This window comes from Micropterus salmoides, unplaced genomic scaffold (genome assembly GCF_014851395.1).
Source record: "Micropterus salmoides isolate LMB-PRFRI ecotype aquatic unplaced genomic scaffold, ASM1485139v1 Ms_hic_scaffold_6, whole genome shotgun sequence".
NCBI lineage: Eukaryota > Metazoa > Chordata > Actinopteri > Centrarchiformes > Centrarchidae > Micropterus > Micropterus salmoides.
The window spans coordinates 23,600,385-23,628,207 of NW_024044348.1; the positions used below are offsets into that span (position 1 = coordinate 23,600,385).

General features: G+C 42.1%; 1 protein-coding gene across 1 annotated transcript in view; it reads right to left on the bottom strand.

Moving 5' to 3' along the window:
• elp4 (elongator acetyltransferase complex subunit 4) overlaps positions 1-27,823 on the bottom strand; it is a 54,874-nt gene that overhangs the window by 17,332 nt on the left and 9,719 nt on the right. Inside the window, exons 6-9 of the mRNA XM_038701291.1 lie at positions 25,480-25,564; positions 22,298-22,486; positions 17,360-17,468; positions 15,420-15,526 (exon numbers count right to left, since the gene is read on the bottom strand). Coding sequence (XP_038557219.1) covers positions 15,420-15,526; positions 17,360-17,468; positions 22,298-22,486; positions 25,480-25,564 — 490 coding nt within the window. The remainder of the gene's footprint in view (positions 1-15,419; positions 15,527-17,359; positions 17,469-22,297; positions 22,487-25,479; positions 25,565-27,823) is intronic.

The window sequence follows — 27,823 nt, forward strand, 5'->3', positions numbered from 1 at the left end:
TACATCACTGTAAACCATCGTGTCCAAGCTCACCCCAAGGAAAGCACACAAGTTGGTCAGGGGGCGTGCGTACACTTGGGGAGAGAGAAGAAAGGCAGGCAAGTACAGATTATTGAGAGGAAACAGTAAATGTCTGCTAAAAAGAAGAACTTGAAGTTCAAGTTTGTAAAGTCTATTTGAGGACAAGTGTTTTGGTCTAGTTCAATTAGAAGACAAGAGCTTCTGGTTTGAGGTTTTGGGGAGTGAAACCACACAGACAAGGCTATGGCCTGGACACGGTCCTTTCGTAAGCTCACAACAGAAAAAGACCACAGACTTTTAATGAAAACTTAAACACTGAAACTTCGCTGAAACAACTTCCATCCAGTGAAATCATTTACTCGTAGAGCAGCGCTGACTGCTGACAATGCAATCAGGAGGAGCAGATTAGCTACCACCACATAGGAGAGCACATAAATCAGTTTAACACAGTCCTTTGCCATCCTCACGCTTGAATTTAATACAGGGATGTGTGAACAAAAAATTGGAGGTAAATGAGGCATGGCTTCTTTATCACCTACCACATAGCCAATCAGGCTTCTCCCGTCGGAGACACTGCTCTAATGGCTGATATCTATGGAAGCAGCCCATTACTGGATACTGCCTGTAATTAAGACAAGTCAGATTACACCAGGCCAGTGCCTCCTCTCTGATAAGTAGGCTGCCATTAAGGCCAGAAGTGGGGATGCACTTATACATTGAGAAAAGATAGAGGGTTCATGTAGTTTCAATAAAAAAGAAAAAGAAAAAAAAGACTGAAAAACATTGCATGTCCAGAGTAGGAGTAGCAGATACGTGGGGTGTGGCTAGATTCCACTTCAGCCTGTAGGGTGTTTGGAGAGGATGCCTGGAAGCTGCACACTCCCTCTTTGGCACTTATCTTGCATATTCTAAACTTTCAGATTGATTCCCACAGCAGTGCTGCCACCTCTCCAAATCTGCCTTTTTTTTTGGTGGTGGTGGTGGTGTGGTGTGGTGTGTGGTGGGGGGGGGGGGGGGGGGGGGGGGGGGGGGGGGGGGGGGGGGGGGGGCAATTGAGTTTAGCTTGAAAGTTAACCATGATTACAAAATCTTAAAACAGCCGCCAGCGAATAACATGCCAAGCTGACTTTGTGTCTGGTAGCAAATGAGGTGAAAGGGGTGAATGTGAAGGCTGTTAAGTTTGGATAAGGGCTCTGAATGTAGAGAGAGAGCAACACTCTTAAAAAGCTCGCTATGATTAAAAAAAGAGGAGTAGAGGGAGGGAGCCTCTGACAAAAGGAGGAGTGAGAAGGAGACAAAAAGAGGGAGTACAAGTGCGTTTGAGACGGGAAAGCACTTCATTCTGTACACAGAGTGACCTTGCTAACACTCTGTCTGCTCTAATATTCACCACTACACATGCTTTTGTGTGCTATTCCTCGCCCATCTAAGCACGCAAACTCTCCTCTCAACACACACACTGCTCATTATACAATTTCACAAGCCGGTTGTCCAAGACTTGCACACACATTAACACTCTAGCACAGATTCAAAGACACGCACAAGCACCAAAATGTGTTATCTATTGAGGGGCGCAGGAAATTCACTGTACTGATTTCATTTTGTGCATTACAGACTGTCTCCTCGCAAGACTTCTGTTGACACAGAAAGCTCAAATGACGACTGCAGAATGTCAGAGTGTTTTTAGGGATGTGCATCAAAGGAGACTGTTCACTTTCATGTCCTATAAGAATTATCTGGAGTGTGACATTCATTGGGATATCAATAAGTGAAAACTTTGACATCTGCAACAGAGACGGGAAAATTCCCATTATACCTTCGAGTGAACAGACAATATTAAATTTCTTCAAACTTTTTGAACACCAGTTAAGCTGAGGTGTATGTTTGTCTTACTTTTTCTCAAATAAAGTAATGAAACAATGTTCAGGAGACTTATGATAGTAAAACTGAATTAAAAAAGATTAAATGTATGCTAAATACAGACACACAAATACACCATAACCCACGCACAGGCATTCACACTGGGCGATGAAGCAAGCGTACATGACGTCCCCATACAAACAGTCTGTGTAAGTGAGCGTACAACATCAGGCCATCAGATCACTTCCCCGATGAAGCCTCTAATAGATGTGAAACTCCAGGCCCGAGATCTTTCACACCACTGAGTCGCAACTCACATAGAAGAACAAGAGGCAAAGAATGACAGAGCAAAAAAATAAAAAATAAAACAATGAAAGAGACATGAAGTCTCTTTCAATGTTTGGGCAAAAATCTTTTTGTGATGAGGGGATCAAATATAAAATGAATCAAATATACCTGATTTGGTTTGATTCATACACGTCTTTTTGGACCTGACAGAAAATATATTTGGTCTGTGGAAAAAAAATGATTCATAAGAATCCTCAGACTAACATATGGAGTAACCTTTGTGGCCTTCTGGGACTTGGGGGGTGGTGGTGGGGTTACGTGGGGGGGTATAACGCTCCGAGGACCGTAGGCACGCTAGGGAGAGGTGAGCTGTCACCCTCCATTACGATCACTGCCTGAGTTCAGAAAGGGGGAGGGGTAGGAGGAGAGCAGGCAAAAAGAAAATACTGGTTCCTTGCTAACTGCCATCTAGAGCCATCCCTGGGCCTCACAACCCTCAGTCTACAACTGCCTCCTGGGAAACACTTGCACGCAAGTCCTCCTCATCCCTAGCTAGCAGTGGGGCATAATGTGTTTGGGGGTAAAGGGAGGGGTTTCTGTGTGTGCAGTTGGCTGTGTAAGCAGAATGTATAGATTTTGGGTAACAAAAGGACAACTGTGCATGTTTTCTTACTTGCTTTAGAGTCTATACTTAAATGCAGTTTGGTTGGATTAATAATAGGAAGTGATGCAGAGAGCATCTCAAGGCAGCTCTTTTGTCATTAAAATTTTAAATGAGGACAAAGAAAAAGCAAGAGGTACTTCAGGGGCTTAATGTGATGAGACTCCTGGTAGAAACACTTTTGATAATCAATAACTGACAGAAATTTTATACTTCAAAAACATTTGCAAAGTCCCTTTCAAAATGGTATAAAGGATGGTAGTGAAACTACATAAAAATAATACTGGCAAGTCAACTTGAGAACAGCAAAGAGACATGAAATGTTTTAGCTAATTATGTGACTAATGACATGGTACAATATTATTTGCCAGTGGACAAGAAGCTTGCCTCAGATTTGACCTCTTGCTGCCTTTTGTGTGAGTTTGGGTGAGCACTGCTTAGGCACATTCTGTTCCCCAGATCCCACTCCTAACACCCCTGTCACTCATCATCACTCATCATTGTTAGGGACAAAAGGAAAGTTTGGTTAAGCCACACACTGGAGTATTCTCCCACCCAGTGCCTCCCCCCACATTTACGTATGTGTGTTAGTTAGCGCCCGCACACACACACAAATGCACAAAGAAAATGTTTCTATTTCTGCATAAACATAGGACCAGCGACTCACACATGCTCCCTAATTCATAGATGGTGTCGCAAACCTTTTGATAAAAAGCCACCATCTTGCCTTCTAACTTGCCTTTGGAAGTGTAGGCTTGTCCTTCGAACGGCCCTCTGTCTCCTCTACTGTGTGTAATTAAAGCCTATTCAGGGCTCTATATGTGTCCTAACTATCCTCCATCATCTGGCCAGGCCTTTCAATAGCCACCTGTGAACTCTGAAGGACACTTGCCCTCATAAAATTCATGAGCACTGCAACATTCAGCAGCCAGGCCAACTTCTCTCAATGGGCAACACCACTTTAACCAACTCTGTGTTGACTGTTGGGTGAATCCTTTTTAAATACAACCATATTCACAGTAGCAGGGGTTAAGTAGCTCCCATGATTAGCTGAAACAAATGCCTTTATGGTGTGCTCGGAGATAAAGAGGATCAAAAGAGCCAATTTGTTTTCGTCAAGCAAGGACTCATTGAGGGATCTGCTGACAGAGAAAGCATTCAGAAGAAAAGCCAAAGTGTCCAACTGATCTGATATCTCTAAGCCTACTATTTTGTGATGTAAACAAATTAATGAAGTAAGAACAAATTCTGTTGTGGAGTGTAGAAATGATGGACTCCTGACAATAAGACTGTCTGCTCATGTGGATAGGCTTTTCAAAGACATTAGTCTCACATTGTAGTGAGAAAGAAAGAAAAACCTTGACAGACATGACTGAGTACTCTCATACAGAAGTATTGTTAGGGGAAAAACATTCTGTTGACTCCAAGTCTATCTGTGATCACACACATGGTACTGTATGTCAATACAGCCAATCACATACTGTAAATGTTGCTGATGTTAAGCGTTTATGTTCATGATTTCAGCTGATTACACACGATAAAATGGTAATTGCTTCAAAGGTCTAACTGCAGCAGCCATGAAAATACAGTAAGGATGATCCTTTAAACAAATAACTTTATACAATAAGTTATCTCAGAAAGTGCCCAAACTGGATTTTACCCTCCTTAAAGAAAGTATAGTATCTGGTCATATTTATATAAAAAAGTATGTGTCTTCCACTCTGATCGTAAAAATGCACAAATGAGTTGTCTTCCAAACTATTGACAAGGAACAGACTTAGCCGTTTAGAAAACACATTCCACATTAATGCAGCACAACATACATAAACTCTGAGCAGACACACACAGAGAAATACATACACACACCTCCTCCTGACCCCCCCCCCCCCCCCCCCTCAGGACACTGAGCGGTGAGAGTGTGGGAAAGTTATTTTTAGGACCCAAGCAGAGAGCCTTCCTGAGTTTGATGCTCCTGCTCCGGATCAACATTCCACCTTTGAACCACTCCAACCATGGAGCTGTTTGTGCCCATGATGGCAATTTTAACTTTCTCTGTGGACCAACAGGCATTGAGGGGACCGTTTCATTTAGGCTAGTTTAGCATTAAACCTGGTTTAGAATTACACCAGCCAAAACAGGACAACCTCTTCCTTTTACCACAATTTATTCAAGTTGCAATAATAATGTTAACATTGTTTCAGTGCAATGGACATTGTTTAGAGCGCTGGATTATTGAGCACTCAGTGTTTGGACTTTCAAATACCAACATGTAGTGTAGTTTTTTAAAAAACACAGTCAAGACAAAAATATTAATAAATAAAAACATATGCACCATTGCAAATGGAGATGTTCTATTCTATGTAGTCTAATTTGCGGAGTGACTAACTAAATGTCTTTTAAATGAAACACTACACAGATATATTTATATCTGTTGCTGCATCTTATGTTGTATGTTTTTATTAACAACCATGTCCAAGTATTAGGTTTACACAACCAGTGATCAAAAGAATCTGATTTTGAACAGGATTTACAGTGAATACATTTAACACTTTGTAAACAGTTTTTAGGACTTGCACAAAAGTGCACAGACCTAAGGCAAAATTACACACTTTATTCCAAAGTCTAGGAGATAATAATAAAATGATTCAGAAGCAAAGGATACAGTGAAGACCCAGTTTATAAGCACCAGGGGGGCTAGCTTCCCCAGTCACTACCATTATGCTAATAGTGAGCCCTTTCTGAACACACTGACACATACCCTATAGTACCAAAAGACCCCATGGACGTAGGGTGGTATGTAAGTTACAGACTCTTTCCCTTTCTCTCTCTAATGGGAGCTGAAGACAACTAGGGCTACTTTAATCAGGTCTGAGTCCAATGTGGCCAGTCTTGTCTGATGGGGGCTGAGTGGTGCATGGACTATGTTAAGGGTTCACTGCTCACTGATGACACAGCTTCACTTCCAGGGCGAGTTCAGGCAGGCTACACTCTTACTCAGTCTGGCAGGAGGAGCGCATATGCCCTGTTATGTTTTGCTTTAATACTGCCTGTTTGCAAGAAACGTTTCGGCATTGTGTTGATATAATATAGAGGGCAGCACATTTGGCAAAAGCCCAAATATTCTCTTACTGAGCTTTGACCTGACTGCAGTGAACACAACTGGGCTTACTTTTTCTCAATAGGCGACAATAAACAAAAAACTCATTTGGGACCGTTTTAGCCAGTGGATGATTAGTTAATGATTTCTGAATCTTGACCTTGTCAAGACGAGCACAACCTCCATGCCTAGACTTCACAGAATGGCTGAACAATTATTCAAAATCTTATCGAAATCACAATATAGGAGGTGCAATATTTGTTAAAGACAAAATACGTCAAAATACCATTTTAAATTAAATATTATCGTGCTGCAGAGATGTCCTGGTCTACACATCATATTCTACAAACTTTAGAACACATCTTTGTTTGGCACAGATCCCCGCAAAAATCATGCCACAATCATTTACATATGCTTTTCAAAGAAAAAGAGAATGATCATTCCCTCCAATATCGCAAAACATATCGCAATTGCAACATCAGCCAAAATAATAGCATTAGATATTTTCTCAAAATAGTTCTACTTCACATCAGGTTACCAATGCCCTTCTAGGGGGCCAAATATGCACTCCCAGCCATATAACCCAGTGGATTCTATACAACTTTTGGATTGGGTTTAGGATTCAACAAATACCCCCTACCCCAGTGAAAGCAGTTTTGCCCCCCCACACTACCAAGACTAAGCACAGACACCTCACAAGGTGAGCCTTTTCAAACACACTTGCACATTTGCAGAATAGATAGAATCCTGTTAAATAATAGATGCAAATCTGATGTATGTTGTGAATATTGTTCGGCTGAGGGGTCTGATCGCGTGCCACTGGCAGGCCTGCACCGGGCTTTCGCTCTCTCATACATGCACAAACCGTAAGCACACCTCATTCCAAAATGCAACAGAGGCTGGTGTGCACCAAGGGAGGAAGTATAAATTATTCAATTGGAATATTATTTTAAGGTCCATTCCCATCTGATCGTGATTCCCAAAGCAGACATAGGGATGACAGTCAGATGTATGGAGAACCTAAGGATTTTTTGCACGCTCCTAATAGGTTCAGGACATCCAGTAAGCCTATTGTTTACTCTCTGCAAATAGTCATTGTGATTCGCTAATGGACGTAAATATTAAATGACCCAATTCAGTTCTTTCTCCATATGAGTTCTTTTCAACATTGGCTGTTCTCTGATCTTTAGTACCAAGCATGATTTGAGACACGGGGAAGCAGATATACAACCAGGCATGGAATACAAATAAACATATAAAGAAATACACAAACAAGCCCTAAGGACTGGGTCTCTGTCTAACTCATTCTGCTTTCTACCATTCTTTCTTTCCCTCCCTTTTTATTTCTCTCTCAATACGACGGTTTGGTGCCTCTGAGGAAAAGCCCTCATTTTAATTAGACTTGACCTGAGAATCACTTAACTGCTCTTCTCTGCTTATGCCTCCCCCCTCCTCTCCAAGCCTTCGCTCTGTTCCTCACATAGGTCCATTAACACCCTTCCCTCGGCACCCACAGGCTTCAACAGGGGGCAGACACAGGCGTTGTCTTAAAGACGTTTTGAGGACATGCCAAGAAACATTAACCTACTCTACACACCTCCCTCGGACTCTTTCAGTTCGGCTTCCTCTTTTCCTCAAGTCTTCTTCCACTTAGCAACGTCATTATCTTCATCCCCTTTTTCTGCTCCCTCTTTGCTACCCCTGCACTCAGCTAATGTAGCCGGCTGATGCCAAGTTCATGTAATGTGGGATGGAAGGTCACTGGACAACTCAATTCCAGTATGATTGCAGAGTTGGCCGTGTGAGGCTTAAAAATACAGAACATAGTTAATCTAGCACTTTATCTATTAAATTTGGGTTTATTAATTGGAACAGGGTAGTTCGGCTGACAAGAGGCATCCGTGTTTATTTGCTTTTTGAGCACTCATTTGTGGGCATTCAGACCTAAAACACGCTGCGTTCAAACAGCCCCAGGTTTTGTTGGGAGTGTGTTGTTTCAGGTACTAGTAAGATGAAATACAATCCAGGTAGTCCAGTTTAAGTATAAGATCATCAAGTAAAAGAGTTTCAAGGCCTATCAGATGTCAAAACACTATATAGCAGTTTATAATACTCAAGATTTTACAACTTACGTTGGCAATATTACAGTGCCAATTATTTTGTTGTTATTATTATGAGGTAAACAGTAGAAATACAGTCTTCACATTACAAACCAATCTAACAGAAATTTCTTCTCGCATGTATTTGATTGGTCACTGCAGTGCCGTAAACGTATGACGTCCCGCGTTTCAGCAAAAGTTGAGCCAGGTTCAGCATGTTTGCCAGAGCCCTCTGCGCTGGCACCCCTGCTGCATCAACGGAGATGAATGAGAGGACTGCATTTTTCAAGGCTAAAGGCGGCTTGGATGAGGCCGTATTCAGCCTGAGGACGGATATATAGAAGCTTTCAGAAAAATCTCACTTTACCCATTTGTAATTCTGACTTGGATGTTGGTGTGAACTGCATTTACAAGTCAGAAACTGTGAATTACAATAACCCATTAATCAATTTGGCATTAGGCACAGCAAGATATTGGGTTTGAATCTGGCCCAGGACCTTCATCATGTGACATTCTTCTCTCTCCCATCTGTCTTTTACTGACTCTCTACAAAAATGACACAAAAGACAAACAACTAGTAACATTTAACTGAAAGTTCTCAAGACTATGAAGTTTTCCTTAACCATGCATGTGTGCAGACTACACAGCCATTCAAGTGACAGAGCTCTTCAGTGTCCCAGACACCTCCAAATAGCCTCTCTAAGAGAAGACTAATTTGACACAAATCCCCGTTTTATACTGTATATGACCCCGCGACCTGCCTCTGGCACCCCAGTACCCCACAGGCACGTTCCTTGTCAGTTTAAAGGGTCAAACAAAGGTAAGGAAAATGTAATTGCATACCATCTGCATTCTTCAGAGCTTCATCCTGAATGCATCTCGCACTGTGAAACTAGTGACAGAACCCTGTGTTGGCTTAAAATGAGCGAGTGGGAAAATTCTCACACACATAGCGTGTCATATGTACATGCGTGTGTTTCTCAAGAAGAATGCGCTTGTGCCACTGCATGAATGTTAATATCTCTACGTGTGGGAGTAAGCAATGTCTGTGTATGTGTCTATGAGTGTGTGTTAATCTTGTCTAAACACCTAACACTCCCCCTACCTGCTCAGACAGGGCCATGGGTTAATTCTGGCTTCAGGCATCATGGCTAATAACTGCTCATCTACCACAGCTTGAACTTTCGGAAACGTCAACTGTTCCCGTGGTAACCTTATCACGGAACCAACAAAACGCTGATGATGGTCCCAAGTGTGGTGCTGGGAATGAATGTACTAAAACATATCAAATTAAGAAAAATAATTGATTACAAATAACCGAATACAAGAGCATGTCTTTGTTGTGTGCTGGCAAACAAATACTTTTCCGCGTTCCTGAGGCACTAGAGGATAGAAGTCAAACAGCAGTTAAGAAATTAGTTACCAGCATGACTTCATCCACAGTTGGGGTGACATGATCCAACTGGTGAGGAGCTAGCGCTGTCAATCACGTGTCATTCACCACCACCACATCATACATTAATCTAGATAGATGATACACAGCGTGAGTGCACTTAAGATACAGAAAAGGAATCAAAGGTTGAAAGAAGTGCATCGCAGCAGGAGAAGTGCACTATCAGTACCACTATGAATATGCACTGCAGAAGAAATCTCAGTAATGTTGTATTATATAGCCTCAGGCAGAGGAGTCCTGTAGATTGAGTAAATGAGGTGATTAGCAGGGATGGTGTGAGCTGTCACACTTCAGACACTGGACTTGGAATCCATTCACCATCTCATGTGTCAATCAGTGGCCCACCGAGGCGGTGGACCAACAGGTCAAACACAGTATGCGATGAGCCACGTAGTAGAACGGTAGTCCTGCATGCAAACTTATACACAGGCATACTGATAAAAAGCAACACCTCTGCAACGCGGGAAGCGGAGCCAACATGCACTCATACCTTTGTGACATCTCCGTCTAAGGTGATGTACAAATTAATGACAGTCAATCACAGTGCCAGAGAACACAACACGAGAACGTAATAGCGTATTACAATGACTAATCTGTGTTTTGATTGATTTGACGCATGACTGGTGATACGATTCAATGTTCCCTGGGAAATTCCCTGACACATAACAATGTGTCACGGCCAAGGATTGTGATTGACATTTCATATTATGAACTCTCTTATGCCAGCAATCATAACCATTTTTAAATTTTGAAAAATCCTATGTGGATATCACCCTGATTTTCTTTGCATACTATGTACAAGGACAATACAAGTATGGTTACCATTCAACAAAAAATCCAATAAAGCTCCTTAAACAAGGGAGGCAGACAAAGCTTGGTCTTTACAATGTGCTGATGGATATATGACACAGTATCCAGGTCCCACAGAGCTACAGGGATGCTCTAGGCCTCGGCCCCCTGCCCTGCCCAATACAGTGGCCTAATTAAAAGACCATTGAGGATAACCACCTTGACTTTTACAGACCTTATAAATCTATTCTGGAGTGGCCTATTCAGGGGGTCAGAGAAAGGAGGGGTAGCGGGCCAATGCAGACAGGAGAAAGGGTTAGAAGGATGGCAGAAAATGAGAAGGGGTTGACTCTAGGATGCGGAGAAGGTTTGGGAGGGGTAGGGTGGGTGGATGGGCATTCCTCTCCTCCCCCTCACCTCCTGGCTGAGACAATGGCACTCACTAAGAGCCAAGGACCAGAGGGTGTGATAAGGTAATGATAATGTAATGAGGACCAATCATGAGCTGAGCTAAGAGGAGGGCCCCTTAATTTGTCTCTTGAGTGGTAGTTCAGTGACAGATTGATTGCTCTGAGTGAGAATGATGATGTGACACATGCAAAATGGATGTGTCTCTGACAGGAAGAGAACAAGAAAGAGGATGAGAAATCATAAATCAGAATTAATGAAGAATGGAAATGCCTTACCATCCTGTGCTGTTTATATGTCCTACACTCGGGCTTTAAATGGTCAAGCTAATTAAAAGATTTTAAGCTATAGCTAAGCTAAAGGTTTTTTGTGTATTTCCGCCCACAGACATCACATGTGTATCAAAAAACACTGCAAAGGCCCTTTGGATATCACATTTAGAGGCGACAAAGCCTTTGGGGCAAGTTGGACAAAGCCCCACCTGCTGGTAACAGAAAAAAGTGTGATTTCAGTGGTAATGAGTAACTTCAAAATTAATATAACTCCACATTAATGCATGACATAAAAAGATCCTCAGTTGCTGTTGTTATTTATGATTATTCTACAATTTAAGTTAATCGGCTCAAGAGGCCACTATGTGGAGATAGCCCCAAGCTTGCCCTGAGTAAGGGAAAACAAGAATGCGCATGACCAAAGCCTTTAGTAATTAAAGTCACAAATGTCACGTGGGGCTGTGGATCATCTTTTACAGTACAAATTTTAAAGTCTGCCTTTTGAAGAAAAACTGTAGATCAAATGCCTTGGTGCCACCAGCAGCGGGAAATTGTTATAAACTGTTGGTAAAAATAATGCAGAGTAGTTCTCCATGAAGAAATGGCTAAATGCTTGATTGTCACTAGGGCACTTTTTTGCTTCTTATGTGTTATTTGGAGGAGATGGTACTTTCTCAAAAACAGGCTTTCAGAATCTGTAGCATCTTTCCAAGAGGATTACCAAACATGAAAGCAGCGGGAGTCACCTAGACAACTCGGCACAATTGGGCTTGCTCATAGTGACAGTGCATACAAACGGAGAATTGTGCAGCATAACCAGCAAGGTGAGGAGAACAGATATGTGCTCAGTCGGACTATCACCTGTATTAAACTGTGTGGAAAATGTGAAATGGCACTACGTGACCACGACAAGCCTGAACCATCGGATTTTCCGATATTTGGAACAAAGTGTGAGGGCAACTCAAGGTTCCAGAGCCACTATGATGCTCAGCCAGTTTTCAAAGGGACCTCTAGCACAATTTGAGAAAAAGCTGTAGGACTGATGTACGAGGCGTACAAGAAGGAAATAAGCAATTGGCTGGGACATTTCTTGTTGCTATGCAAGTGGATGAAATGACTGATGTGTAATGAATCTCAGCTTGTGCTCGTATTGAGATATACAGTGCCAAACAACACAGTAACAAAACATTTTATGGAGTTTGTGGAAGTGAAGATAAAACCTCGGTGGGCTTTTCTAACACCATCAAATGTGTACTGGAGCCACTAAAGTTAGAGGATACGTTGATTGCACAAACATATCATGATGTGATGACTGGGAATATTCATGGCATACAGACCTTGATAAAGGAAACCTATCAAAACGCCTACTTTGTGCATTACTATGCACACATGCAAAATCTCGCTCTGCATCAGCAGCACTCTGCCAGGGTGCCCCTTTTGAGAAGTTTTTTTGCAGACCTAACCACTCTCACCACCTTCTCAGCGTTTCCAAAGCTAGTTGGAGCCCTTGCAGAAGCAACACAAAGATGCTTTCCAAAGCCAGCAAGATCATACATACACAGCCAAGATGGGATGAGGCCACCATTAGCAAGGCATCCAGGCTTTCCATAAAAAAAGCTATAGCTATTGAAATTCTCCTAATGCCAGAGGGAAATTGCAATATTCTGCAAAAACGATTTGATGCAACTAGGGTCAGCTGTACTCCTGTTTGGTCCAATGGAAATGTTGAAAATATGTGCAAAATTGAAATATTTGCAGACGAGTCACCATTACAGCACCAGTTATCACTGCTACACTAGTTGACAGTTCAACTGGTGTTTGTTAAATCCTCTCCCCTAGGGATCTAGGAGAACTTGAAGACTGAGTTGACCATGTCGTACCACTACTCAATGGGAAGACGGTCCTGTCGTTGCTATCATCCATCTACGAAAACAAGTTGGACTAGGCTTTTGCAGACTGCCAGGCTGTTAAAAATCATCCTAACAACTCCCATGACAACATCTGAGTCAGAAAAGAGCTTCTCCACTCTAAAAAGAATAAAAACTTGATGTGCTGGCCATGCACTCAACTAAGAATAAACTGATGAGCAGTTACAGGATTTTTTAAGCAAAGTCATTGAAAAGTTTGCTAAGCAGAAGAACCACTGTGCCTCCTTTCTCTTCAAGTGATATTAGAATTGGTGGAGTGAAAGATTTTTAGTTTATCTTGCTGTTATAGTATACTCTCATTACATCAGGTTACTTTTTTAATAGTCATGCCTTGATGTTGCAGTGAATCAAAGTCTTGGTACAAACCTCACTGGCGCGAAATGGTTTAACCCGGTGTATGGGGACACACTTAGGGCGGGTTCACACCTAAAGGTCTGGGTAATGAATCAAACCAATGTGAGGATGATACATTTTTTTAATTTTCTAACTGGTCTGGTTTGTGTTCACAAAGGCAAAATTCAAACAGTCCACAAATCTTAACAAGTCATGTGGTGGAAAAGTCGTTTGATTACTGCTTTTACAGTTGGTGGGTAAAAAGACAACAAACCCTTCCAAATTTCCACCTGGATATCTTACGTCATGGAGCACCGTCAGGTTCATGTTACCGTTGGTCTGGAGTGCACATCAGCAGACTTTAGAGGGCCATATATATGATGGTCTCGTAAAACAGCAGCTTTTAAATAATTTAATAATGCAGCCGTTTGGAAGAAGAAACTCTGCGTAAGACGGTTTTATCACAGATCATACCATGACTTGTTTGCATTTGCCATACAAAGTGGACAAGTGAAGTAGTTGCCATCATGCAAAAAATGCACTTGACTAGTAAAGGAATCATAAAAACATCTCATGTTTACAGAATCCATATGTATCTTCTTGAATGAACGCATTAATGCCTATATATCCCTACATACATAAAAAACTGTTCAATATTTCAAAAGGTGCCGACCTTTCATCAAGAATAAATATGACGTATAATAATAATCAGTCTATTACTATTATATATTGTATGGATTGTATGTTTTTAGGATTTTTATAGTATCTCTTTCATATTTTCATTGTAATTTTTCTATTCTCTATATTCATATTGAAAATCAAGCATTTCATCTTCTGCTCCATGGGAGGTTTCTGTCCTCCTTGAGCTCGCCTTAGGACACCTGTTACCGTCTGACAGGTGTAGCCCCCAAGTCAAACTCCCCACCTTCTGTTCTTGACTGCTGCAGTAGTATGCATTTCTTTTTATTTCCTCTTAATGTGTTTATTGTACGTACCAAACACCAAGGCAAGTTGGCAAAATCTGAAAACCTACTTAATAATGTAATAAAATCTATTCTAATAATATATTAAATAGTACAGTAATATTATAGTACTATTTTACATGAAACATACAATGGCAGCTTCCCGTGATTGGTTTGAATGGTGTTTACACCAGAAATTAACCACTACAGAGCTCACTTGACAGTGGTCTGAGACCACCCCTTCGAGGTGGACCATAGTGCGGTTGTTTGAGTCCGGCGTTCACACCAACCCAAACGGGTAAGAGGTAAACCCTCCAGAGTTTGATTCAATTGGACTAAAAGAGGTTGGTGTGAACACATCCTCATTTTCTTGAAATCACGGGGATGCCCTCCCTCTTCCTCAAGTCGTCTTCTGCTCCGCACATTCAGTTCAAACATGCATTTGTGCCAAATGCCACTTCTCTCCTGCTATTGCTGTCCTTCAGCGTGCCAGCAGTGTTTGTATGACTATCCCATTGCCTCATTTTGCCTAGTCCTGCAGTGTCTTGTAGTCTAAGGTAGAGCTGCTGACTATTGCTCATTTTCCTTACCAGATCACAGCAGTAAGTAAGCAGCACCTTCTGTACAAAGCTTAAGAGCTTGAGAGCTATTGTGGTTTAAAAAGTTTTTTGAAGCAGTTGCTTCATTTTTGTCTGTCATAGATGGCTGAGAACATGCATCAATATCACGACTGTACGATACTATAGTATATCATGATACAAATACCTTTAAGTTAAAGTGGCACCAGTACATTTTCATTGCATATTCATGAATATAGATAAGACATTTTCTTCACTCTGTTGCCTCTTGACATTACACTGGAGGAAGTGTGGCAGCAACAGTGTATAATCAATAGCGTCACCTTTGATTTTGACACCCAATAAGACAAAAGTTAACACAGGCTGGCAGAACTTACACAGCTGACATGAGAGACTTCTCTTTATCATCAGCACTTAATTTCATCACAGCTATGAACACGATGAATGGTAACAAATGAAATGGCTTTCTTAATAAATAATTACTTTGTATCTAAATTGAGCTCTTGTTTTAGGTTAATGGATACATGACATGCTATGAAAAGCACATTAGAGAAAAGAAATTGGGCCAACACAATAAAACAAAACAAAAAAAAACTTGCTGAGAGACAGCATTAAAAATACAACATTAGTGATGAACCACTGGGTATACTGAGTAACCTTGAGTACATACCTCAATACTGAACTGTTTTCTCTTGAGCTTAAAGGCCAGGTCCTTGTGGTCAGGGAGTTTACTTGCCAGACAGTTCAGGTGAGGTACTTGGCGTACATGTAGCAGGCCTGTGAAGGACAGTGAAAACAGATTAAAACTGAATGGGCTGAACAGTGCATAAAAACTACAGTAAAAGTACATGCAACAACTACCCCTAAGAATTCAGCCAACATTTATTATACCCAGTACACCTATTTTGAAGGAATATTGATCTCTTCTAGGGGTGGATCATAGGTTTATCAATCTGACTTCACATGTGGATGATTTGTTTGTTAAATACATTTAAGTCTTCATTTGTTTAATGTATAATAGACAATTTCTATTTAACTGTTTTTATTGGCAGTCCTCTTCCTTTATCCCTGCCGGCTGCATGGGTGTACTGTAAAGGAAATTTGCCAATTAAAGGACACATTACAGCAATGACGAACCGAAAGCAAATTTACAAGCTAGGGATTCCTAAAAAGGAAAGGACAGAAGCAAGCTCTGGAGGATTTTTCTCTCCTTGTTTCTCATTTCCCGTCACCACAAAGTTACATTTTCATAAAACTGGAAAAGTACTGTAGAAGTGGGTTGGTATAAATGAGCGTGAGAGAGAAAAGAAGAGATCGAGGGAGTAATGGAGAAAGGGAGACAGACAGAGAAAGTGGGGGATGGTGGGTTCTCTCCTCTGTGCACTTGGGTGATTTCCCCTTGCTTGATTTGCAGTGACAGGCTTCCCAGCATGCTTTGAGCAGCCCTGAACTGCTGCCGCAAACACGCACGCACGCGCATCCGCACGCACTCTCACACTCGTACCAGATGCGTTTGCACTCATGAACACACATCAAAACAATCATGCACATAAATGTATTTCATAACCCAACCAGAATTTCTCTGGCTGGTTAAGCAGAGGGCAAATATATTCGTGAACATGAAATTCAAATAATATTAATACCAAATTCCAAAGAGCATTTTTGTAATACAAAAATCATTTTTGAAAAAAACAATGCACTACAACACTGAATGGGTTTACATACCACCTGCCTTTATAATGCAGAGGAATGTGATCACTATGGGATGTGTTATCTAAATAAAACATGCTGTCGGATGAAACCAAAATCTGCCATTGAATGTTTTTACTCCTCATCCCTTCATCTGTCACAACTAGGGCTGTCTAACCCGAGGAGGGGAGGGAGGGGAGAAATGAGAGGAAAAGCGCAAGAGTGGGAGAGTTCGAGAGGCACGGCTAAAAATACCCACTCGCTTAAACTGACCTTTATGCGTGAAGAGTGAGAGTGATAGAAAAGAGGAAAGCAAACGGGAGAAAGAGGGGATGGCAAAACCGTAAAGGAAAAGTGATGGTAAGGACCGGGAGAGCAGAGACAAACTATGTCACCCCCCCACACTCCTCTTTCTTCGCTTCCATCTCTCTAATCGTCCCTTACCGGTGTCCTCATCCCCTACTGAAAGCCTTGCCCTCCATTTATTAGCAGAACATGCTGGCCATGGAGACATTGAGCGAGGGATAGAGAGATAGGGGCAGAGAGGAAGAGAGAGTGATGGTGAGAATATCGATTCCCCAGTGTTGGTCTGCTCTGCTCCAGAGCCTCAGGGGTATGGGACTGGGGATGGAGAGGGGGCGAGGCGAGAGGGAGAGAGGCTCTGCTGGGGGGGGGGGGGGGGGGGGGTGAGGGTGCGAGGGAGAGGGGGTACAGCGTGGCAGCTGAATCCCCCCCGGCCTGTCTACTGAGGAGCACGTCTGATTGAGCAGCAGCACACTAACTTGCACTGACAGCCTGGCCTGCAAGGGGGCTGCCCTGCCTCCATCCACAGCCCAGCCCCAGCCTTAATGCACTGCCTGTGTGCCTGTGTGTGTTTGTTCGAACAGAGACAGAAAGATAAGCGAGTATGTGTGTTCTTACCATGGTAATCTTTGTAGAGTGGGTTGGTCTCTCTCTCTGAGCCTTTGAATGATTCCAGGGCTATGGCATTGTCACATAGCCTGGTTATGCTGCCCATTAGAGCTCTGTCCTGTAGGACCAAGAGAGAGAAACAGAGGGGGGGGGGGAGAAAGAGAGAAATGAGCAGGTAATTAAAAGCCTCCTGACGGGCCATCAGTGTTGCAATTAAATTAGGTCATCATTTCCCGTGGCCAGGTCATTTCTGCCTACGGCTTGGGTGAGGGTGATGAGGTATAGAGGGGAAAGAGCACTGATAGGGGTTATACAGGTGATGTTGGGGGCAGGACAACTTACATGAGGCATACATCTACAAAAGTGGCATGGGAAATGTCAATGGCAACACGCTGAAATTATTTTCCTTTATTAAACAATTCCAACGAAAAAATGCTCACAGTTGGTGCACGCTCTCAAACCGGCACACAGCAGGGGAGGATAGAGAGGAAGTGGGAGAAAGCAGCAGAGGCGTGATGAGTAGAGCTCCCCCTACTGGTTAGGTCAGTGACTTGATGAGAAAGGGGGAGGGGGGGGGGGAGGGGGGATATAGTAGATAAAAAGAATGAAGGAGAAATATACAAAAGGGTGGAGGCAGAGGGTGATGGGGGTAGAGAGGAGGGAGAGAGAGGGACACTGGTATGGAGAGAAACAGGGAGTCCTGCATTATTAATTCCTTTGCCTCCTGAATCATTCACATCCTTCTCTCTGTGTTGGCTGCCACAGCCTAATGCAGTTTTCATGCCTTCATGTCTTTCCCCCAGTCTTTCTTCTTCCGTTTCCTTTTTGTCCTACTTTTAAAGTATGCATATCCCACCAGTCAGGGCCACCAGCACTTAAAGGGTATCTGAGGTCACTCTAATGCAGCAATTAAAGCCATTGGAAGAGTTTGGAACGGTTCAGTATGGCCAATAGTGTCTGTGCGAGTTAGAGGGTCAGCTAAAACATCGGCTGTGCTAGTCTGTCCAGGCCATAATAATTCTTCTGTGTTTACTTAAATACAAAGATGAGGATCCTTGGCAAAGACTCAAAAGTGTCAAAGTCAGAGTAAGCCAAAGTGTCCACACAGTGCTGCTGAGCAAAGTGGCAGAAGGGCAGAGTGGCGTCAGGAAGACATGCACGTGCTCCACAGCTCCTCGAGTTTAAGGAGGTGATCAGGGAAATTCTCACCTCAACTATTTAAAAGAAAATCTAATTCATAATTGATAAGGGGCTCAAACAAGATAAACTCCAGTCTATGCTGGCTCAAGTAGCTGAGATTCCAACAGTATAAATCCCCTGAACACCCTGGGCCTCAGCTGACTATCACTGAATGACAGGACGTAGGGAGAGCCCAGCGTCCATCTTAGCCTGCAGTATCTTAATCTTGACTAAACCACAGTCCCTCAATGTAACCAGTTACTGATGAACCCCAATTTTATCACAAGTGTTTGGCTCAGTCGGTTTTGTTTGGCTCTATGGCTCAGTGCTGTACTTTTTGAAAACGTGTGTCAAACAAGGAGAAATCCACACAAAATTAATTCTGAATCATCATTCTGAAGGAGGCAGGGATGACTTGATGATCTGTCTAATGTCTTGGGAGAGTAAAGTCTATATATGAGACAAAATTATTGCACATCACCACTTAAGTTGCAGTTTACATGAATGTCTGTCCAGACAGTGAAACTTGGAATGAAGTAAGGTTTTTTTTGGCTAAATGGAAGTTATCACTAAATTGACGATACACATGTTTGATTCCAGTGAATATACATACAATATACACACTCACAGCATCACGATTAGTTAGGCTAGCTCCAATATGTTGTTTGCAGTCACGTGATTCCGATGGCGCTTGAAATTCAGAATGAGGCAGGAAGTGAAAGGCAGAATGGACGAGATGAAGGAAAGCCCGTTCTGTGCTAGTTGGAATCGCCCAATCCATTCTTAAATGATGGCTAAAAACCTGTCTTGAGATCACAATTACGTCAAAAGTGTCACCTATTCAGTTTCCAACCAGCTGAGAATACGGTCACAATCTCCCTTTCTGTTCCTGAGTTATGGTGTTGAGTAATGGCCAAAACAGTGTTTTTACCATTAAACATCTTGTGAAATGTTGTCATTATTCTTGAGTTATGGCCAAAAATGTTTTGTGAGGTCACAGTAACCTTTGCACACCAAATTCTACTCAGTTCACCCTAGAGTCGAAGTAAACAAGATGTTCCTGAGATATCGCATGAATGAGACAGACAGAATGCCTCTAGCCACAGCTATTGTGGAGGCAATCAAATCTAACTGAAATGATCAGTTGCAGCAACTGTGATGATTAGATGGTTACATGCCCTGGTTTAAAACTTGCGATGTAAATATACTAAAGAAATACATATAATAACAATTTTACAATTCAAAATATTACAAAGTACTGTTGGACATTTACAATGAACAACCACGGAGTAACATTAATAATGAAAACAGTTTTATGACTGATTACTGTAATCATTTCAGGAATTTTCAAGTGAGAGGATTTGCTGCATGTGACAGTAAATCAAATATCTTTGGGTTTTTGGACAGTTTTTTGGGTGGTCCTGGGAAGTTGTGAGGGCCAATTTTCAGGACTTCTTTATTATTTCATAGAACAAAATATTAATCGAATAACCAAGAAAATTATTAGCAGATTACTCATTAGGGCTGAACGATTTTGAAAAAATATCTAATTGCGATTATATGAACTAATATGGCAATTACGATGTGATATTAGAGGGAATTAACGTTTTTTCAGCAGTATTCTAATTTCTATTGAAAAACATTAAAATAATTTTTTTGTGATTTTTGCAGCTTTGTCTCTACCAAAGTAAGATGTTTTCTTATGTCTGTAGAATATGGGGCAGGACATCTTTTCAGCACGGCTCTACTTAATTTAAAATGGTATTGTGTCACACACATCGCCTTTAACAAATGTAGTGATTTCAATAAAATTTTCATTAATTGTGTAGCCCTAAAATTGATGGTAAATTTCTGTAGGGGCTGACAGGTTATAAAGGCTTTGTAGCCACACCACAGAACTAAACTGCCTGACTAGTCCAAACCCTGAGTCTAAATATTTGCATAGGTCCAGACATGACTTAGCCTGAGCAGCAGGTGAGGTGTATATTGATGCAAGATTTTGTGTTTGTGTGTGTTTACTTGTGGGGATGGGGATGGCAGCAAGAGACAGTATGATGGAGTAGGACTGGGCTAGGACAAGTCTAGTTAATGTTTCAGATGGACTGTGGCACTGGGCTGCTGTGAGGAGGCTTTCAGTGAGTTGCTCAACTTCCCAAGCTGCTCAATAATGGATAGCGAGTCCAGTGCGGTCTTGGCCAGCTAGCCCACTGCTACTAGTCTAGACAGTCTTGCAAAGGCCACAGTCTGTTAACTAAGCTAATTATCGAAGCAAAGGCACTGGCAAAAGACGCTCTGCTTAAATGTCATTTCTTAAAATACCACACACCACTGTTGTCATTAGCTTACAGTGAGCAGCCTGCACACCTTGGTGACCTCAGCTGATCAATTAGAATCTTTTCTTATGACAAGGGCATCAAGTGCGACTAAACTAATCATGAGGTCATTTCATAGATGCCCATTTTAACAGCCTCTCATTACCTCCATGTTGGCTTAGTCACCCAACACCTGATTCTGTCCAAAATTTCCCCCTCTCCTCGTCTTCCCCCGCTTATTCACTTCACTCCCCAGGGTGGAGAAGGGGGAGGAGAGAGATTAAGGGTTTGGAGGCCAGGCCAGAGAGGGACAAGGGGACCGCTCCCACCACAGCTGACATCTGCTAGTTAGCCACTCTACCTTTTTTGACTAGGCCAATGCCGCTGCGCGCTGAGCATATAGGCTTGGAGCCAGAGCATGTTGTGACAACACAGCTGTTCTGAAAGTTAAGCACAGACATATATCTTTGTATAAAGGATCACAGATATTGCAGCTTCCGTGCTTTCGTGAATGAGGAAATATGAGGAAGAGTGGTGTTTAAAGTGCAGTCAAGATAAAACGTTTTGGTAGAAAGTCTCAGATGGCTTTTCTTGTGAGTGTGCTTCTACGGTCGACTGTCTGGGGGAGGGCTGTGGTTTGCCATATGCCTCAGCAGATGACTCTACCTTCACACTGAGAGGCCAGACTGTACACAGACGCATGTATGCAGACTCATACCCCCCAAACACACACACACAAACACAGCCAGAGACACACACAACTACAAGGATAGATATTTGTATTAGGGAAAAAAGGCATACACACCGCACACTCTCATTGTGTACAGCTTCAAGTAATTAGAAGCCCAAACAAACAAACATAGATTTAGAGGCCTTTGAATGAAGTTTGCACTCGACTGGTTCTGTTGGTGGAGCGATGCGTGGGGAAAGAGGCCCCTCGCAGGCCTGAGTTATACCAGGGTGACACTGAACCACAGGGTAAAGATAAGGCCACACTACAAAAGACTTCAAACTTTGTACTCCATTAATCAACAAGGCGAAGCAAAACTACATTGGCCAAACATCAACCCATGCCCAAAAAAATCCTACTTGTCTGTTATCTGTAAATTCAAGTCAATTCAAGTTTAGCACGGTATTTATCCCTCTGGTGGCAATCTAAGGTAAGTGGTTTAGGACAAAACAGGGAAGCAGAGACGAGAGGTTAAAGAAGACAATAAAGCAGAACTCTCTGCTGTTGACTTGTATGCCTTTAATATCGTGGTATTCTTGGAGTATCACACATCTCAGAAACTACTGATAAACTGTTCTCAACTTGTTTAAACTAGCATAAAAAGTGGATTCATCAGCTATATATCAAATCAGCAAGTAATCGCTAATCAGATATATTGTATTCTAAGTGCACGCTGATGCTCATGAACGGTTCAGAGTTGTCCTCATGCGTCAAACCTTGTCTTACCTGGATGAGATGTGAAGGCACAGTGACCACCGCAACTGACAGCGATGACCTCAGCAAAGCACGCAGTCCATAGAGGAAGGTGGTGAGGGCGTGGCCGCTTGTAGGGTTGTCACGACAACACAGGTCATCGCCCCACAGAGCCGAGCCGAGAGAGTGAAGCCCAATTCGCAGGATGTTACGTGACTTTGACTATAAGAAAGAACAAGCGAGAAGAAGGGGTCAGGAGTCCTAAATATGTGTACAAAGCCATGCAAATATGTAATTTTCTGCAGAAGCCCACATACATCCTTATGCAGTAATACAGTTTGATTAATTTCAAGTTCTCACAGTGCATCTAAAGATTTACAGATTGCTGCTTTTTGTTTTTTTTTGGAAAGGTGCTGTTTTGAATAGTATTTTCAAACTCTGAGAGAGAGGGACTGGACAGTCTGCTCACCAGCACAGACGATCGGAACACAGTGCCCAAACGTGACTGGACACAACTGCCCAATCACAGAGGCCATCTGACACACGCACAATGGACCTGTCAGACAGGCTTCCAATATGGCCGCCACCCAGAAACCCCAGCACATTCTTGGCACAACAGCGATGCTCTGCAGCCAAGGGGGCCTGGGTAAGGGTGGAGTGCCTTCCCTTGAAACCCCCCCACCCCACCACAAGAGATCAACTGAAACCCACTCTCATGAAGACGGCGAAAAAAGTGGCCAAACAGTTGTGGGATATATATCACTGAAACTGAGAGAATGGAGGAGCCTGTCCAAACTGTGAGAGGTTTTTAACCTTTGGTACAATTGCCTTTTATTTGCGATTTCTTCAGGATGGCTTCTGATTGCTGAGGTGAGAGCCAACAGCAATTAACAAAGCTCTGGCCTAAAAATCTGCTCACTTTTTTCTTTTTTTTTTCTCCCCCCAACCTCTCCTCTCCATTCTCCCTCCCCCTCTATTATCTTGACTCTCCTAAAAATCTCCTCTGCCCCACTCCCCATCGCTTCCTCTCCCAACAGTATGACCTAAGCTTCGTTTGGATCTGGATCAGAATCACAGGCATCTAAGAAAAATAAACCCCATTGTTTCTGGAAGTTTTTCACAGTGGGCTCATAGTTTCCCAAAGCAGGACTCTCACAGTGGACTGTACATTCATCTTCCTCTACACAATTCAACACCAATGCTACATCTCTATACCTTGCTTTACTGAAGCATTAGTGCTGTGTGTGTGCCTTTGTCATTATTAGATATGCCCTTTCTTTGTTTAGCAGGCTTTGCCTACACAAGTCTTGGGGACCACAAAATTAGAAATCTATTTCTATGTCTGCAGCCCAGCAGGGGGGAACTGTGGTAACAAGACTGTTGCTGTGGCATCAGGAGGCGAGACCAAACTTAACTCCTATAGTTTAGCCTATAGAAAATTCAGGGAACAATGCCAGTAGGGTCCAGCCAAGGACCAGAGGCCAGCCATATAGGCTACAGCAGCCTGGGACCACAACCTAATCACCAGCCAGTCTGCGGAGAATCACAGTCCTGCTGCCACCCCTTTCCCACTCATCTCAAAAGACTCAAAGAAATATACTCAGGGGAGATTAATCCTTGTTCTAATATGTTATTTCAACAACAGTTCTTATGGAATCTGCATTGTTAACAGTCCATGATGAGAGATTAATAAATACTCTCAGAATTTCAATCAACTTTATTATCCCACAAATAAACATATACTCACACACACACACACACACACACACACACACACACACACACACACACACAAACTGACTATAACCCATACTGGGGATTCTTGTGCCAGAGCCCATGTCGCTCTGTGCCGATCTGCATTCCTGGACTGTGCCAACAGCATGTCAGGCGGCCACACTGCTTTAATGATGTCAGCAGTTAATCTGGCGTGTGAGTGACAGCGCTTGGGGAGGGAGGATGGGGGGTACTAGAGGTAAATCCTGTGTGTGAGTGACAGGGGGGAGAGGTGGCTCCAGGTGACGAGCAGAGGGGTCACCAAATGTAGGTGAATAAGGCGCGCACATACACCCACAGACATGCACATACATACATATATATATATATATATATATATATATATATATATACATATATATATATATATATATATATATATATATATATATATATATATATATATATATATATATATATATACATATATATATATATATATATATATATATATATATATATATATATATACATATACATATATATATTATATATATATATATATATATATATATATATATATACATATACATATATATATATATATATATATAATATATATATATATATATATATATATATACACACACACTGTATATACAGGCCCATCAAAGTGTTAACAGGATTATGCTTGGCCCTTTGGACAGATAGGGCCATGAATGTTTCTGGCCATGAATGTTTCTGGCATTCTGTAAAGAATTGATGATTATTAAAAAGATGTATGTCAAAGGTAAGACACACACAGCTGGGACACACAGGTGAGGCCAACTCGAGCAGGTGAGAAAGACACCGTGGTTCAAAATGTGATAGCTTGGGGTCACAGACGGAGATCTGGTATCTCATTTTAAAAAATGATCCTCTAACGCATATCACACATAATGATCTAAATGTACAATAGTTTGACTGGGCTCATAGTAATTAGTGAGGCTACAAGCAGTCATTTGCAAACTTATCACATCAACACCAGCAAGTCAAAATGTTCACCTTCAGTGACATTCAGGGAATGCAGAAAAAAATGCACACCTGCCTTTTGTGTTGCATCATTGCTGGCGGCAGTGTAAAGCATGCCTTACTGCATTTCAGCAGTGTTTCTGACTTGTCAATCAAAGAGTCAAAACCACACACACTGAGAGGGGACCTGGTTAAAAGCTTGCGAATTTGTTTATGGGAAATGGCCTGATAGGTGATTTTTCTTACAGATATAGAATCAGATCTATAAAAATCTTAATTTGCTTTGTCTACCATTTTAGCCTAAAATGTTTACACACAGAGTCACAGTATAATTGCTGTTTGGTGAAAGAATGTGTTGGTTTTGTTAAAATGGTTTGTTAATAATTGTAGATGCAAATTTCAATAAGGCTGTAGTTGCAGAAAATATATGGCAATAACTTGAATTTAGTCTGAAACAAATCCAAAGCAGTCATTTACTTATTGGTTCTTACCATGGGAGCTGCTACATCAAAGCCCTCCCTATCTATCACCTCTTGAAGTGTCTTCAGCAACGCAGAGTAGGACTCCAGCATGGTACTGAAAAGAGCACAGGACAGAGTGGACATAGCGGAGAAGACAACCAGAAAGAGAACACAAAAGGGTTATTTAGGACGTGTAAACTGTAATTGAAACCTTTTTGATAAAACTAGGCCAAGCCTATCACCGCAGTAGCTTAATCCTCTATGACTGCAGCATGTTCCTCCTGACTGTGCTTTTCTGGAGCCACTGAAGCAGACAGATGATCCATATCAAGAGATCCAATTAATTTATTTGGTTGATTAAATTACAACATGACTGGTTCTCTGTCAGCTCCCCGAGGATCTGATTGTGCAGAGATAGACAGACAGACAGACAGATGAGACGTGTGTATGCACAATCATGCACACAACAAAGATGATAAGTGAGAAGGAGGGGGGAATTAATGGGCTGATATCTAAAATTAACAGAGAACAGCATTTTGGTGTTTAATCAGGGGTAAGATGTGCACTACTGACAAAGGGCATACAGTACCATCGGAGCAACATTTAGCAACAGTGAAGGGATGGGTTAATGCTGAGCCCACTATGTGCCTATATGGGGATAGCCAATAGGAATGTTAACCCCATCTTTTTACACAGGTCCCCTCACTTAAGAACACTCCACCATTGTAATGACCACTCTGTCGTGAGTCACACTGGGCTGTTATGTCAGTTGTCAATTTGACCTGCAGGCTACAAAAGCTCATACACATAGATTGGTCACACGCCAATAGCCCTGCATAAAGAACAGTAACACACACTTGTGTTGATTACACTTGCACCAAGTATATCCATGTACTCTATTTCAGTTATTCAGCCCAACAATGGTGCCTCCTGACCCCGCTGTGGCTAATGATAGAGGTGGTTTGGTGAAAGAGGGACACCTACCATCCTTGGCCTCTCTGCCCATGGCCCTGCTCTGTGGTAGGGGGCTGGGATGGTTTGACATGCAGTTGAGCAGGAGGCTGCCTCTGGTTGGCAGCCATTGTGTAGGACACCATTGTGTTTTAGTTACCCCTACTGAGCACCCCTCATTCAGGTATCAAAAAGGTCTAGGTGCTTAGCTACAGGGGCTAGTACGTCGGCTAATTAGGATCATACACGGGCAAGACCCTTTATCTCAGTGTTCCTCTTTCAGTGAGGGGAAGAAAGGAGGAGAGAAGGGGGATGCTTGGTCTTAAACAACAGGATGTGTATCACCTAGAGAGCAATTTGTGCCAATTATGCCTTCAAGTGAAACGGAGCAATTTAACAGCTAGGGTACCAACATGGGGCTGTGGACACGTGCAAGGGGGAGTAGCCTGCTCAGGAGTTTGTGTAGTACATGTGCGTGCGTAACGTGTTGAGTGTGTGTGTTCTGTGTGCGCTTATGTGTATGCGTGTCAGTACTGGGGGCGGGGCTGGGGGCACAATGGTGCAGGTGTAGTTTCCTGCTGTCACAATGTCTGCAAGCTCTATAACCCATTCAGACGCCACAACAGTACCACCATGACACTCTTACTCACTAGCCTTACGCACAACGATGCAAACATAAATGGGGAAGATATTTTATTATATTATTTGTTTTATATTAATAGGCATTTGTGAAATTTTACATTTTAAACTGAATATCTACAATAATGTGTTGTGGATACGAGTGCTCTGTTAAACGGTGTGTTTGCTGAATTAAAAGGAAGAGGGATTCTATAAAGCCTCCTCCGCATCCTCTGTGCTCCAGATTGCTGTATTTACCCAGAGTGTGTGTGAGTGTGTGCCTTCGTGTGCCCTTGTGTGTTCAGCAGCACTCTGTGAGTAAAGAGCCTGCGTGACCTCTGAACCCTAAGTACACTCAACGCAGGAGAAATCAAACAGACGCTGAGCAAACAAGACCCTTATTTGAATAGACATACACAACCTTTCCAAGAGACTGCATGTCTTAGGCCAATGGCAAGCTACTTAGAATAGAGAATGAACCTGACGTGAACCTGAAATCTATCTGTTTCAAGGGTAAAAAATACAGTTATTTAAAAAAACAACAACACTGATTTGTTGAAACGGGACATTTCATTTAAATATGAAAAACGTGGTTGTTTTAACTTTCAGCTTAAATGATTCATATTTATCATATTTTTATATTCAATTCAATGAATCTCAGTAGCTCTTTATGCAACACTCAGAACGTGACTGTTTTTATGCAGCTAGAGGTAAAAAAAATTCTTACAGTTTATTTGAGCTGAAACATTTAATTGATGGATCAGCTGATCGATAGAAAATTAAGCAGCAACTATTTTTCGTTTCA